We start from the raw sequence: 15,188 nt of genomic DNA on the forward strand, positions 1-15,188 counted from the left end.
AATCACAGTAGTGGCAGGTTGCATCCGATCTAGAGTCTTCGAGTGAGAATCCATCTCCTTGTCTTACCCAACGCCTAGGGGCCCCCTGCATTCCTGGGATCAGCACTCCCTGTAATCTTCAGAGCCAGCAACGACCAGTCGAGCCTTTCTTACTCAGCCATTTCTCTGCTCAGCCTCTGTTCCCCTCTTCCCCAATAAGGACCCTTGTGACTACACTTGACCCGCCTAGATATTCCAGGATAAGCTCTTTATATTAAGGTCAGATGATTAGCAACCTTAATTCCATCTGCAACCATGGTTCCCCCCCGCCATGTAACATAACATATTGACAGTTGCCCAGGATTATTTGGGGCCATTCTTTTGCCTACTGTCCAGATCCATCAGAATTTGAACAAAATTTTGAACCACAGAAATCAGAAGACCCAAACCATGCGCCCCTCTCCTACTGTTGCGTGCCAACCAACAGTTTGCCCATGGGTCTCTCTTTTGTTGGATGATTTGTTTCCAGAAAAGGGAGGGACCCATAAAAGGCAGTTAATCTATATTTCTTTCCCTGTCAACTGAGCTAACAAGGGGGCATGAATCATGGCAGTTTCTGTCGTTAGAGAATGTGACTGTAACTGTGGGAGCTTTTGAACATAAAAGGACAGTTTCACCTAGATTACCTGCTAGTACTTCCCCTCCCCCTCATTCTCACGGAAGCCCCGTGGGTCAACCTCTCGGCATCGTGTGTAAATTTATCACCGTCGTGATTAAGATGAGCTTCGGAGCAGGCTGACTGGGTGTGACGCTTAAAGGCACTGGACAGTTTATGCAACTCTAAGAAATATACGTCCTGGGACCCACCCCATTTGATTGAGGTGAAAGTAAAGGGAGGTGGTGTGTACAACACATTCAGATTTGCGCCTGGCATATAGCTGGTACTTTCAAAAATGAGCTCTGTTGTCAGTTATTTTGTTGTTTCAAAGACCAAAATAATATTTAATAGTTTATGGCTTGAGCTCTTTTTCCTCGGAAGGTCTTATTTCCATGGCTAACCCTATCCTGAGATGTTGAGACCTTCGTGTCCAGACCTGAATATTGGATGTAGGAGCCTCTCCAGCCATCCTTGTTCTATCTGACAACGTTTGGCCATGTCGGGAGCTCCCTACGCCGCCTCCGCCGCTCTCTGTGTACTGCAATAGGACTGGCCATCCTGTTCGTCCCATAGGATGTCAGAAGTCATGGTGCAAGCAAGGGTCTGAGAAGTGCTCGTGTAGTTGAGTGTGCGCTCTTGCACACGGACAGTGCTGGAACAGCTTCCTCCAGGTGGCTGTTGCCCTTTTAGCCTGGGCTCAGAATGAACACACGAAGCAGCCCAGCCATCCTGCTGCTCCGGGAGAACAAATGACTTCTTTTCACCCCCTGAATTTCGGGATGGTTTGTTAGACCGCGCTATGGTGGCAGTAGCTGATACATTTGCCCATCCTCTCAAAATGTTTCCCAGTATCGTCCCGTTTAAAGATTCTTTGAAATTGCCTAATCTGCAGCCTATTCATAACTTCCAGTAACCACCAGCTCCCTGCACCAAGCATTCAAGTGTTTCCTCTTTTTTCTTTCTTTACTTGATTTTCAAGTGATAATGTCATCAACCCACCTGCCTCTGAACAAGAAACTATGTACAATGTACAATAATGTTCCTTGCGGAATTATTCATAGTAGAAAAATACTGAAACAATGTAATGTCCATCATCACAAGAAGGATGCATAAACCATGACGTAGTCATAAAACGAAATACAATGCAGCCTTTACAATGATCATAGCTGCTAGAGTAGCTAGCACTGGACAGAAAGAGCTGGTCGAAGGATATACATCATGACATCATTTATTTAAAGTTTTAAGATCTGAAAAACAGTGTTATGTAATATTTATGGCTGTGTAGAAATTTGAAAACAATTATAACAACATGCACAAAAATTATGACACTGAATTTATTGTTGGGTTATCTCTGGAAAAAGAGGGAGGCAAATCGATCCAAAAGAGCACAAACGAAACATCAGTGGTATCCATTTGTCTTTTCAAATATCTTGAAAACATTCTAAATGAACACAACACAATGTTTAAGGTTTGATAAAGCTGGGTGACAAGTATGTGGGTAGTCAGTATTATTATAATATCATTTATTCTTGTTGGTATCTTTGAAAATATTTCACAATTAAAAATTTTATGTAGCAACTTAAAAAAAAAGATTTTAGTTATTTGAGAGTGTGAGAGAGAGAGAACATGAAAAGGGGGAGGGTCAGAGGGAGAAGTAGACCTCCTGCTGAGGAGGGAGCCTGATGCGAGACTCGATCCCGGGACTTTTGGATCATGACCTGAACCAAACACAGTTGCTTAACCAACTGAGCCCCCCAGGCACCTTATGTAGTAACTTTTAAAGAAGAGACTGTGGGAGTTGTGAGCTGCTTGCTGTGGTCTGAATTTTGTGTCCACCCAAAATGTATCAAAATCCTACCCCCTAAAGCCATGGGATTCAGAGGTGGGGCCTTTGGGATGATTAGGTGGGAAGGGCAGAGCCGTCAAGAATGGGATGTGTGCCCTCCTTATAGAGGCCCCAGAGAGAGCTCTCTTGCCCTTGAGGCCACGTGAGGTACAGCAAGAAGACAACTGTCTTGGGACCAGGAAGGGCGCCCTCACAGGAAACCTGCTGGAGCCTTGATCTTGGACTTCCCAGCCTCGGGAACTGTGAGGAGAGAGTGTTTTGTTGTCTATAAGCACCCAGTCTACGGGAGCCTGTTAGGGTAGCCTGAAGGGACTAGGACACGGCTCTTCTTGACTGTTCCCACAGTCGGTTGTTTCCAGAGTTCTTGGTTGTGGTCTAACTTGGACTCTTGGGCAAATCCTGGAACGGGCTTGACCCTAGAGCGGCACCTGCTTCTCTCTGGGAAGAAGTCCAGGTTCCATCCTGACCTCCATCTTTTGCGTTTGCCCTCAGCCGTCCTGCGCTTTCAGCGGCTTCCACGAACCGGAAAGGCAAGACAAGGGACCGTGCAATGCCAGTTGCCACAGCCCAAGCAGCCACAGTCGCCCCAATTCCACCTCTAACGGTCACTTTGGAAGTCCCAGTGGCAGAGACTCTAGAGTGCGCCCACGGGATTTTAATTTTCTCTCCTCTCTTCCACTTCCTTGCTCATGGAACCTGCATCTCTATCTTTTTAGAGGCCGACTGAGACCTCAGTCTCCCCCAACACCTGCAGTCCTTCCTGATGCTGCTCCCTGATGCCCCCGGACCTGAAGTCATTCAAGATCCAGCCCTGCTGGGGAGAAGGTACCTAAGGGCTGAGGCCAGTGCTGAGTCCCACTTATGACACCTTTTCCTCCAGGAGCTTTGGACCCATCACTTTCTAATTTTGTTTCGTCTGCGCAAACTCGGAGGAAGCGAGCGCTCCCGGAGCTGGAGATGGACGGGGGAGCGCGGTCGGGTCCTGGGTCCGCGGCCTCGCACCCAGGATCGCACCCGGCAAGCGGCGGCAGCGTCTCCGTTCTCGGCGCGTCCTTCCAGACGCAGCTGCTCCCGAGTCCCCGGGTCCGAGCCGGGCTTCAGTTTCCAGCCTCCCTCCTCTGGTCCGTTGTTCCGGAGCCTACGCACCGCTCCGCCGCACCATCTCCCCGAGCCCGCGGTTCGAGTCCCGGGACCGGCGGGTCCCCAAGCTCAGCCGCGGAGCCGCAGGACGCCCGGGGTGACCGTCTGGGTCCGCCCCGTGTCCCTGCGTGACTTCGCTGAGGTCACTTAACCCCGCGGTCGGGCTCGTCCGGTGTGACCCGTGGCGCACCGCGCACCGGGACCCCCGGCCTCCACGCGCCCGCTCACCCTCGGTCGCCATCGCCAAGCCCCCGCCGTGCCGGCAGCTGGTTCTGCTCACGCGGGAAGCGAGGGGGGAACAGGCCGAGTGGGAAAGTCTGGAGCCCTCGCTTAGCCGCCGGCGCTCGTGACGGAGGAGCGGACCCCCGAGCCCGACGCCTCCAGCTCCCTCCGCGGGTCACGCGAGCACCGCAGCCTCGGGCCCCACCGCGGAGAAGCGGATCTGCGGGCGCCCGGGCCGGAGCTGACTCACTTCTGCGTCCGCCGGGAGGACGCGTCTAAGCAGTCGGAGAAGCGGGGGACAGGAGGGGGCGGGCCGGGGGTCTGAGGCTGTGCGGTTCCCCCTCGTCCGCGGAGGCGGGTCTCGCAGCCCCGGGGACGTTCCCGGAGGCCGCTCTCGACACCTCGACACCGCGCAAGCCGCGGCCGCCCCAGCAGGGCCGCGGCCAGACGGCAGGGAGGGCGCGGGCACGGGCGGGGCGCGGGGGGGACGCAGCCCGTGCGGGGGCGGCGGCGGGGCAGGACGCGCGGGCCGGGCCAGAGCCCGCCGAGCCGCGGGCGCAGAAGGCCTGCGGCGGGTCGGAACGGAGCGCGAGCCGACCCGTGAGCGCGGACAGAGCGTTCCCGCTGGACGCGGCGGGGGGCGCGGGGCGCGGGGCGGGCGCGGGGCGCGGGGCGGGCGCGGGGCGCGGGGCGGGCGCGGGGCGCGGGGCGGGCGCGGGGCGCGGGGCGGGCGCGGCGGGCTTTCCCGGGCGTGGGCGCGGGGCCGGTGCGGCGGGAGGCCGCGGGCGGGAAGGGGCGGGGCGGGGCGGGGCGGAGGCAGGGGCGCGGGCGGCGAGGGCGCGGAGCAGCCGCGGGTGGCGCGCACTCCGGCTCAGGCTCTCCCGCTCGCCGGGTCGCTCGGCCGCGCAGCAGGTAAGACCCGCGTCCCCGCGACCCGCCCGCGGCTGGCAGCGGGGCCTCCGGCCCCTTCCCCGGGAGCGCGCCCACGCCGCAGACCAGGCAGAGCCCGCGTCCCCACGTCAGAATGGGGGAAACTGAGGCCCAAAGGAGCAAAAGCGGTGCGCCTGGGGAGGGTCACCCGACCGCGGCGACGGCGGCCGCAGACCCTCGCTTCTGGGGACCCCGCGGCCATCGCAGCCTCCCGCGCCCTGAGCGTCTTGGGGACAGAGAAGGAGCCGGGGTCGGAGCTGCCCTTTGGGTCCCCGGCGAAGCGGGAGGGCGGGCTCGAGCCCGGTGCCGAACACTTGGAGCCCCGCCATCCTCGGGAGCCTTCGCTCCTCTTAACGTAGACCTTTTATTTTATTTCACTTGGAAATTTCTTAGGTGGTAGAAGAAACGTGTATTTAGACATGGAGCGTTGGGAATCCGAGAAGTTTGCTTTTCCTTGAAAAGACTCACCTTTTCTTTGATTGCGAGTCACCGCCCCTGCTCGTGACTCATCCCGCAGGCATTTGAGTCAGCAGGTGGGGAACCCGAGTCCTTCCTTGCCAATGACCTTATACAGGAAGCTGAGGTCTGTGCAGGGGCTCAGAGGCCCAGGTCGCTGAAGGCCCCTCTGGCTGCTGATAAGGACCTACAGTGCGGGACAGAAATCCTTCCCCGGAATCTGCCTTCTGCAGGGACAGCAAGACTGAGCCCTTGGGAAGAGCTACATTTACAACCTGTTGTATCAGCATCATCAAAAAAAAATGTAACTCATTGAAACATTGTTCTCCAAAGATGTCCCCATTGGCTCACGAAGGCAGAAAACCTCAGATTGAGGAGAAAGGGAGTTTACAGGTGTAACTTGAAACCCTTAAAGTTTAAAGATTCTGGAATCTTGTTCTCAGAGCTGTGGGGTCTGTGTGGAGCCCTCTGCTGAGAAATGGGGATGGAGGGAAAGAAAGGAAATGATGTAGATCCCCAAATTCCTTTCTGAAAAGAATGTTTAAGGTTCTGTTGTGAGGTCATTTGGATTTCTTCTTAAAATTTAAAGAATTTTAAATTTTGGATCAACACGAAGTGAATATCGGCTGTGACAGGGTATGGGGCAGGCACTTGGGTAAGGCAGAGCATGGGAGTTAATGTCATACCTTTGGAGTGTGACTGTCCAGATTCAGTAGGGGGACCCTTATGGCTGTGTGCCTAGAACATTATTGTACCTGCTCTGTGCCCCAGCTTTTTAATATGTAAAGTGGAGATGTGTGGGATTTTTTAAAAGATTTTATTTATTTATTTGAGAGAGAGCACAAGTAGGGAGAGCAGCAGAGACTGAGAAGGAGAGGGAGCAGCAGTCTCCCTGCTGAAAACAGAGCCTGATGGCGGGCTCGATCCCAGATCGCAGGACCCCACCATCATGACCTGAGCCGTGGGCAGACACTGAACCAGCTGAGCTCCCCAGATGCCCCTAAAGTGGAGATGTTCTTAATGACAACTAGCTCCCTTACTAGGTTATTGTGAGACTTATATTAAGTCATTCATTCATTCAGTATTTTATTTTAGTGCCTTTTATGCCCCAGTGAACTAAAATGACAAAAAGCATTGGGAAATTAACCTTCTAGTGTTTTTTATATGGCCTGGTACATCGTAAGAACTCAGAATCGCAGCTGATACTATTATACATATGATCCCTGCCTTCCTCTTCCCTCTCTATAGATGAAGAAACCAAAGCTCAAGGAAGTCAAGCTTTCAGCAGCAAAATAAGAACTAGTGATACCTTGTAGCCACTGTGTATCTAGAGGGATGTAATGTTAGATCTGGTAACTAGAAAGCCCACTGCCCTAGGCTACAGATTGCCTAAGAAAATCAGGCTAAGTATTTCCATGGATGTCTAGTGTAATTTCCTACTGAACTTTGTTCTGGGGCTATTACTGAATTTTTAAAATATTTTGTTCCCAGGATTGGTGGGAGCAACTTGCATTTCTAAATCGACCCTGGAGATAACGCCAGCGTGTCTGAATAATGTCTACATAGGAAAAGTGCCTGGCTTCCCAATAGAGCTCCACCAAAGAATTGCCCTTTTTACCTCTGGGCCCTACCAGGAACTGGACTGCCTCCTCAAAGAGCAGGCATGTCTGTTTACAACAGTCCGTAGGCTGGGAGCCTTGTAAAATGTAAATGGAGATAGCACAGTCACACGCAAAGAATCCAACTGAAGCCAGCTCAAATTTGTTTCGGGATGGGTTCAGAGGAGACAATTTCTGTTTCTGTTGTTGTTCCCCAGGATAGTATCTATCCTGGTTAAAAGAAAACTCAGTAATCAACATAGTTCTGGTAGACTTTTTTATTATTAAAGATTTTATTTATTTATTTGACAGAGATCACAAGTAGGCAGAGAGGCAGGAAGAGAGAGAGGGGGAAGTAGGCTTCCTGGCCAGCAGAGAGCCCGATGTGGGGCTTGATCCCAGGACCCTGGAATCACAACCTGAGCAGAAGGCAAAGGCTTTAACCCACTGAGCCACCCAGGCATCCATGGACTTTTAAATGAATGAAGAATTTGTTTCCCAGGAAACATGTTTGTAAACCCTTTAAGTATGGAGATTTTTTTTCCCCTTGTTTTGACCCCTCCCCAGTCGTGCACAGTCTGTCCTTGTCCATAGCAGGTGCTCGTAAATGTTTGTGTAACATATAGGGCACTTGATGCTGGAGACACATGGCCTTACTGAGATGGTTTCTCTTTGAATGTTGACTTCTTTTTTTTTTTTGGATTAAAGATTAGGGTTATTCTGAGATTATGGGATTCTGAATCCCACATTTATTCTGCTTAGTAATTGTTTTCTTTAAATAGGTTCGTGTGATCTCAAGTCAAGCAAAGGTGGGATCATGGCTTCTGTCTGGGTAAGTAATACTCAAGCCTTCACAATACCGTAACTTATCTTAGTCAAATTAAAATGCCAAAAGTCAAAATATGAAAAACAAATCTTTGAAAGTTTATAACGTTCATTGGAAAAAATAACATGCCAAAAATGCAAAGGGATGTCTAAGAAGAATAAAATACAAACATGTGTTGTAGAGGTACAAAGCTGAAATAATCCGTGATGACACCAAAGTAGAGGTTCACAACAGAGTAAATTTAGTTTGGGAGTTATTATATGATAAGGATAATATTTCAGGAAACATATCAGGAAAATGTTGGCTTATTCAACAAATAATGTTAGGAAAATTTCAAGCCATTTGGGAAAAAAGTAAATCTGTATTCCCTCCCCCTTCTGACCTTAAAATGCATTTCAGATGGATAAAATACTGATGTGAAAGAGACAAAATATGGGTGAATGTTAAAAATACTTGTGAAGTAGGGGTGCCTGAGTGGCTCAGTGGGTTAAAGCCTCTGCCTTCGGCTCAGGTCATGATCCCAGGGTCCTAGGATCGAGCCCCACGTTGGGCTCTCTGCTCAGCGGGGAGCCTGCTTCCTCCTCTCTCTCTGCCTGCCTCTCTGCCTGCTTGTGATCTCTCTCTTTCTGTCAAATAAATAAAAATCTTTAAAAAAAATAATAATCGTGCAGTAGAAAAGGGATTTGCAACTATAATTCCAAACCAAAAGCCTAAAAGAAAAACATTGATCTACTTAACTGCATATAAACTTCCTATTTGTAACAGCAAATGACACTATTAGTAGAGTCAGAAGACAACCCACAGGGGAAAAATATTTGGAGCACACCAGACAAAAAACACATTTTCTTAATGTAAAAATGACTTGAATAAATCAATAAAAAAAAAACTTGATGGAAAAATTTGTCAGAGCGTGAATACCACATGAGAAGAATGACAAATGTCCCAGGGACATATGAAAAGACGCTCTCACTAGGAAAGAAAGAAATGTCAATAACACAGTGAGAAACCATGTTTGCCGGAAAATTGGTAGGGGTGAAGAAACCTATAATAAGACCAGTATTGCAAAGTCTGTGGGCAAGACACGTACTCTCCTACTCTGATCGTGGGAGACTACTGGATGGCACTTAGGGGACAACCGATGTTTAAACGCACACCGCCTTTAGCCAGTTTTTCCACTTCTGGGCATTTATCTTAGTGATGTTCTTGCATAAGGCTGAAATAATACAGACCTAATGACTCTTATTTGTATTAATGAAGATATGCAGACAGCATAAATGGCCACCATTTATAAAATGTGTATAAAATTATTAAGGGTATATAAAATTATTAAATTACTCATTTGTAACCTACAGCTATTTTTAAAGATCTGTCTGTTTGTTTGTTTGAGGAGGAAGGCAGAGGGAGAGAGAGTCCCAAGCAGACTCTGTGCTGAGCATGAAGCCCAAAACCAGGCTCGATCTCAGGACCCTGAGATCACAACTTGAGCCAAAACCAAGAGTCGGGTGCTCAGCCAACTGTGCCACCCAGACGCCCCTAACTTACGGTCATTTTGATGTGATCATTAAAAAGTATGGGGGAAAAGGTGGTGAGTTCTCTATATATTGATAATAAGAAAATGTCCAAAGAGTGAAAAAATAAAGTTATAGAATAGTGTGGAAAATGAGTTTGTTTATTTTTTAAATATTTTTAAGGATTTCTCTTTATTCCCTTGAGAGAGAGAGCACGAGCACACATGAGCTGGGGGAAGGGCAGAGCCGAGGGAGAAGCAGGCTCCCCGATGAGCAGGGGCCTGACGTGGGGCTTGATCCCAGGACCCCAGGATCATGACCTGATCCCAAGTCAGGTGCTCAACAGACTGAGCCACCCAGGCACCCCATGGTTCTGTTTGAACGAAAGTAAAAAGAAAAGAAAAAATAGATGCATAAAGACTATATTACATGAAAACTCTTTGGAAAGGCAGACCTGTGAGCAAGGGCACATTTGCTTTTTAGTGCATCACCTTCCGTGCTCTAATTTTTTTGTTAGTGATGAACATACATATATTTCTCAAGTGAGAGACAGAAAGGCTTGAAGAATAGCTTATATGGAGATACACTAGCCCTAGGTATGGGTGGTGCTTGTGGGAGGTTTGCTTGGCCCGTTATCCCCTTACCACTGACCAGGGGGGCAAGCTGTCCCCCTTCCTGGTCTAAAATTCCCACTGCTATTATGGATACTTCGTAGAGTCAGATGGAGGAAAAAAGCATCTCTCCAAAATGCTGGTGTTGAAAGTCTCCCTCTAGTCCTTGTCCATTAGTAAATCGACATGGGGTTGGTTGGTCAGGCTCTCCACTTAGTTGGCTGGCTGATGCCTTCGAAGTCGTTACTCTTCCTCTGTGTCCAGTTAATGAATTAAACTTTATGGTGGCTGTGCATGTTTAAGAAAAAAAAACAGTGTATATAGGATTCAGTACTATCTGCAGTTTCCATGGGGTCTTGGGAAGCATCCACAATGGATGCGGGTGGGGCTACCATACAGACATACAACGGAGTATTATTCAACCTTAAAAGGGAAGAGAATTCTGGCACATGCTACAATGTGAATGAACCTTGAAAACATTATGCTAAGTGAAATAAGCCAGTAAAAGACATAAAAAGACAAAATACTATGATTCCTTTTATATGAGGCATCTAAAGTAGTCAGATTCGTAGAGACCAAAAACAGAGTTGTGGTGGCCAGGGGCTGAGGAGGGGGCTGTGTTGCTTAACGGGTATAGAATTTCGGTTCTGCACAATGAAAAACTTCCGGAGGTCTGTTTCACAATACTGTGGATATCCTCACCACTACTGAACTGTTGTACACTTAAAAGTGGTTAATGTGGTAAACTTTATGTTATCCTTTTTTTTTTTTTTTACAATTAAAAAAAAAAACCCAACAACCTGGCGATTTCTGTAGTTGTTCTTATCACTAAGTTTTACTGCTTTCTTTTTCCCTCTTACACACAAAAGCACATGTATACCTGAACACAAATAAGCGATCCAGTCCATGCTTTTCTCCGAAACCGCGGATCAGCTCGTGGTTTGAGGAGCTTATCCATCTGCTCACGGATGAGGAGCTTATCGGAGTGATAGGATCCAGAGAGGAGAGTCTGGCTGCCGTTGTGGTGTGTTTCCTTGCGGATGAAAGGAGAGCTGGTTTTCTAGGTCTTGATCTTCCAAGTGCGGTGCAACCTCCCATTGTTTCAGATGAGTCAACAGTCCACATTGCATTACTGTTTCCTTTGTTTGGAAACATTGCTTATCTCTGTGCAGGCCTGTGTTCTCCTATTTAACCCCTGATGAGAAGTTTGCTCTCTTCAGACCCAGGGTCCCTTTGGGTTGCTTTTAAGTCCACAGCCGGCACTCGTGAGACCTACAAATTAGAACGTCTTGGGAAACTGACCTGTGTGTGTGGTTGATATCTTCGTTGCTTTGGAGGTGGCCGGCAGGTGCTCAGGAGCTCTTGGTGGGGTGGGCCCACGGGCCCTTCCCCATCACAGGCTTCTGGCTGAGCAGGATGGCTCGGGCGCTGCGAGTGGCCGTCATGCGGAGATGTGGGCCGGACTCGTTCTCGGGGATCGTGTACCTGATGCCGCTGACGGTGGCCCGGGCGTTCTTGTTAATGGTGGTCGCACGTAGGAAGCGGCAAGCTTTCTGTGGCCGGATCTCTGCTTCCCGAGCACCACTAGACCTTTGTCACTGACCATGGGCCCCACACCCCCAGTCTTAACGCTGAATCCGCTGGTTGTAGCGGAAGGAGTTGCGAGCCTTCGGGTTCCTGGGTTCGGTGCTGTCTGCCTGTCTGCTCCTGTGATCGGGAAGCTGGGGCAGTTCAGGACGACCGTCCACTGCAGGTGGACAGTCGTGGGGGCGGTTCGTCTCACCGGGGCAGCTGGAGATGGAAAGAGCAGGAACGTGACCCTTCATTAAGATACCACAGCACTGTCTTTCCAGATGTGCCTTCCACAGAGCTGACTTTCTCAAGCAAACGTTCTGGGCTCTTTGCTCCACGGTCAGTTCCTAACTTCCTTTGACCATTTGTTTGAATCCTCAGCTTAGTATTTTTATTATCTTCCTAAGTTTTTTCTAAACCCGTAACCACTGTAATCATTATGAACTGTTATAACCTCCTAACTTGCTATACATTTTCCCTTCCCCACTCCATGCTCAACTTTAAAAATGAGGAAGGGGACCAGAGAGCCAATCTGGAACCAAGGGATAAGGCCACTTTGTAAAATACAACCACATAAACAGGACACCTGCAGACTGTGTCTGGAAGGAGTTCCTCAACAGGGTAGTTACACAAGTAAGGCAGCAAGTGCCTGGTCAGTGGGCACTCCTGAGCCAGAAGGACGATGGCCCAGCCCCAGTCCGCGGTCTGCTCTTCATAACTCTCTAACTGCTTCGGAGGCGGGCTCTTGAATACCACCTGCTGTCCTCTGCTGTCCTCTCCGCTACCTCACCTGTAAAACGGAAGAACAGTAGTACCGGCATCGCTCCGTGCTTGCGAGAATTAACCTAGTTCTCGTAAAATGCATTCACCGTGCCTGGCACGTGGTGAGCTCTGAGTGACCGTTTGTTGTAATCAGTATCATTTCAGTATGTTATTTTTCTAAAAAAACATATTCCTTGCCAATTAATATCCCTGCACCCATTTGAGTAAAGAAGTTTCTGCCTGTCTGCTGGGCCCGATTGTATTACAAATCAGCAGCACCCTCCTCCCCGCTGGAGGGATTGTCTCTGAGCCATCTGGACACAGATGGGTTTTCTCCACGTAGATTCTTACTGACCCCTCCTATTTTCAGTATTTCTTTTTAATTTTCAGTATTTTTTTAAGAGCAGTTTTAGGTTCCCAGCAAAACTGAAGCAAAGATACAGAGATTTCCCGTAGACACATCCGTTGGGTCTAGACACATGCCCGGGGTTCCCCATTATCAGCATCCACTGCCAGAGTGGTCCATTTCTTGCAACAAATGAACCTGTACTAACTCATCATAATCACCAGAGCCCACAGTTTACCCTACAGTTCACTCTTGGTGCTGTGGATTGTGTGGGTTTGGATACTTACATATGTTTAGCGACATGGACTACTCTGTTCCCAGTCCGAGCAGGTGTGCCGCCCTACAGTGTGGCACTAGCTGCCCGGAGTTCAGGTCTCCAGGTTTAAGAGCTCGGCCCTCACTTCCGAGTCAGCAGCAAGTCTCTGAGCTTCCTGTTCTTGCAACCTATATAGCTGGGGATTTCCATGACCCTCTTGAGTTTGGTGATTGTCTAGAACAACTCAGAGAATTCGCTGAAAGTACTGTACTTATGGTTACCGTTTTATTATAAAGTCGGCTTACACATAGAGCAAAGCCTGGAAGGGTCCTGTCCCCGTGGAGTCAGGACGAGTCACCGTCCATGCACATCATGTGTCCACCAGCCAGGGAGCAGCTCCAAGCCTCTGTCCAGAGTTTGTACTGGGATTTCCTTACACAGGCCTGACTGATTAAATCACTGGCTGTAGGACTGAGCTCAGTCTCCAGTCTCCTTCCCCACCCAAACTGCCAACCCTCCCCCTCCTATTCCTACGGAGAGGTCCCCCATGAGTCACCTCGATGGCATAATAAAGACACTCCTATCAGGAAATTCCAATGGTTTGGATGCTCTCTGCCAGGAACCCAGGACAAAGACCATATTCCTTATTGTACCGTGCATATATAACTCAGGTTGGGGCTGCACAGAATTTCCAAAATATCATATTCCTTTATTTTTTTATTTTAAAATTAAAGTAACACTCAGGCATTAGTTACCTTGTGCTGATGAGAACCTCTGCTTGGAAGTTCCTGCCTTAAATCCTAAGTAACACGGGACAGTGAGTAATGCTTTCTAATAAATAGAGATTAGCAGATAGAATCACTCAAAACATGGGGTCCGTGGAGAAGAAATACTTACAGGGATTCTTGAGAGTGGAGGTGTTGGGGAAGGCTCATTTGGGGTGGAAACTTGCTAATAGGAAAAATTAGTCCGTGAACATGTGTTCTTGATGAAGAAGAAAGCATAACTTTCCGTCCCTGCCTGAGCCTTCCTCTCTTTCCTGGGAACAAGACCCGTGTAGTTTGACCCATGAGGACACAGTGGCCCCATTTCTGCTGTGTGAGACAGAGTCGTGGCATCAGCAGTAGGCCTCCCAGGAAAGGTGTGGTGTGCCCTTGGGAGAGAGAATTTGGGAAGACAATGCCTTTCCATTCTGTTCCATGGATGACCCCAGCCCTGGGCATAGGATGCTGCTGGTCCTGGGTACAGAAGTTGGTGAGGGCTCCGTCCAGTTCATACGTCTTGTTTTGGTGGGAACATCCATCGGCCCTTTCTTCCCTGGTGTGTTTGCTCTTCCCAACCATGCAAATCTAAAGCGTGTGGGAGGAGCACCTGTGTTACACGCATGTGGTCGTGTTGAACTTCTCCTCTGGTCTCCCCACCTGCTGCGTCTCAGGGCTGGAGGGTCCGGCTCCATAACTGCTTTCCCTGAGCTAGAATTTTCACATTCCAAGGAGAACGGACATCAAGCCTGATTAGGTGCTCTTCAACGTGATGCAGATTCCGGTCTGGTGTGTGTTTTAAACCATGCTCCCCAAAGTGTGTGCATTTATTTATTTATTTTTAAAGATTTTATTTATTTATTGGACAGAGAGAGAGAGCACAAGCAGGGGGAGAGGCAGAGGGAGAGGGAGAAGCAGGTTCCCCGCAGAGCAGGGGAAGCCTGATATGGGACTCGATCCCAGGACTCTGGGACCATGACCTGAGCCGAAGGCAGTGGCTTAACCACCTGAGACACACAGGCAGCCCCCGAAGCATATTTAGATAAATGTCGGCAGCTGCAAAAGTGGCCCTCTGCAGGAAGTGAATGAAAATCAGGGAAGACCTGGATTTCAAATCAAAACATTAGAACTTTGTTTCGGGACAGAGTCTAGAAAGAAACTGTCTACAGTCCGAGAAGAGAGAGGCTTCCCAGGGAAGAAGGACCAAGCATTAAAGACCCGTCCATTGCCACTCCCTGACCCCAACTCACCACGGAGGTGTGGGGACCCTCCTTCACATTTAATCATACTAAAAAGTGAATTTGCCAAATCTCATGAGTCACTATTGAAGAAGCCTGGTGAGTCAGAGGCAAACAGGAAAAGAAAAAGTTGTAGATGGCGAGCAAGGAACATGAAGGGGAGAAGCTATAATCGGATTCTCTCGAATGCCTGTGCTTTGGTGAATGCAGAGCAGTTGGAAAACGTGCATTTTAGAATGGGGACCAGTGAGATGAATACAGACGTAGAGGTCTCACACCAAATAAGAGTAAGTCAAAAGGGCAGAAAATTCTCAGGTCTGCCCCTTCCTCCGTGGTCACGTCTTTGCTCCTTTCATTTGTAATCATTTGTGTTTGAATTTGTGTTTAAATACTTCCCTTAGGTTCTGGAGACATGTTTAAATAGAGGTAGCGACAGCCGCGTCTGAACAGCATTTACGAAAGGTTTGAAGAATGCATTA

At 49.0% G+C, this 15,188-nt stretch overlaps 1 protein-coding gene and 1 pseudogene across 2 annotated transcripts in view; one reads left to right on the forward strand and one right to left on the reverse strand.

The window, feature by feature from the left end:
- Positions 1-4,643: 4,643 nt before the first annotated feature.
- The window catches only part of ANXA3 (annexin A3), a 45,822-nt gene continuing 35,277 nt past the window's right edge, over positions 4,644-15,188 (forward strand). The window contains exons 1-2 of one of the 2 annotated variants that reach the window (XM_045066868.1): positions 4,644-4,757; positions 7,612-7,661. In XM_045066868.1, coding sequence (XP_044922803.1) covers positions 7,647-7,661 — 15 coding nt within the window. In that variant the 5' untranslated portion in view covers positions 4,644-4,757; positions 7,612-7,646. Of the gene's footprint in view, positions 4,758-5,196; positions 5,309-7,611; positions 7,662-15,188 lie in introns of those variants that run through there. The other variant, XM_004776287.3, reaches the window with a different exon arrangement.
- On the reverse strand, positions 10,598-12,167 carry LOC106004084 (annotated as a pseudogene).

This window comes from Mustela putorius, unplaced genomic scaffold, assembly GCF_011764305.1.
Source record: "Mustela putorius furo isolate JIRA1106 unplaced genomic scaffold, ASM1176430v1.1 tig00000040_pilon_pilon_pilon, whole genome shotgun sequence".
Lineage (NCBI taxonomy): Eukaryota > Metazoa > Chordata > Mammalia > Carnivora > Mustelidae > Mustela > Mustela putorius.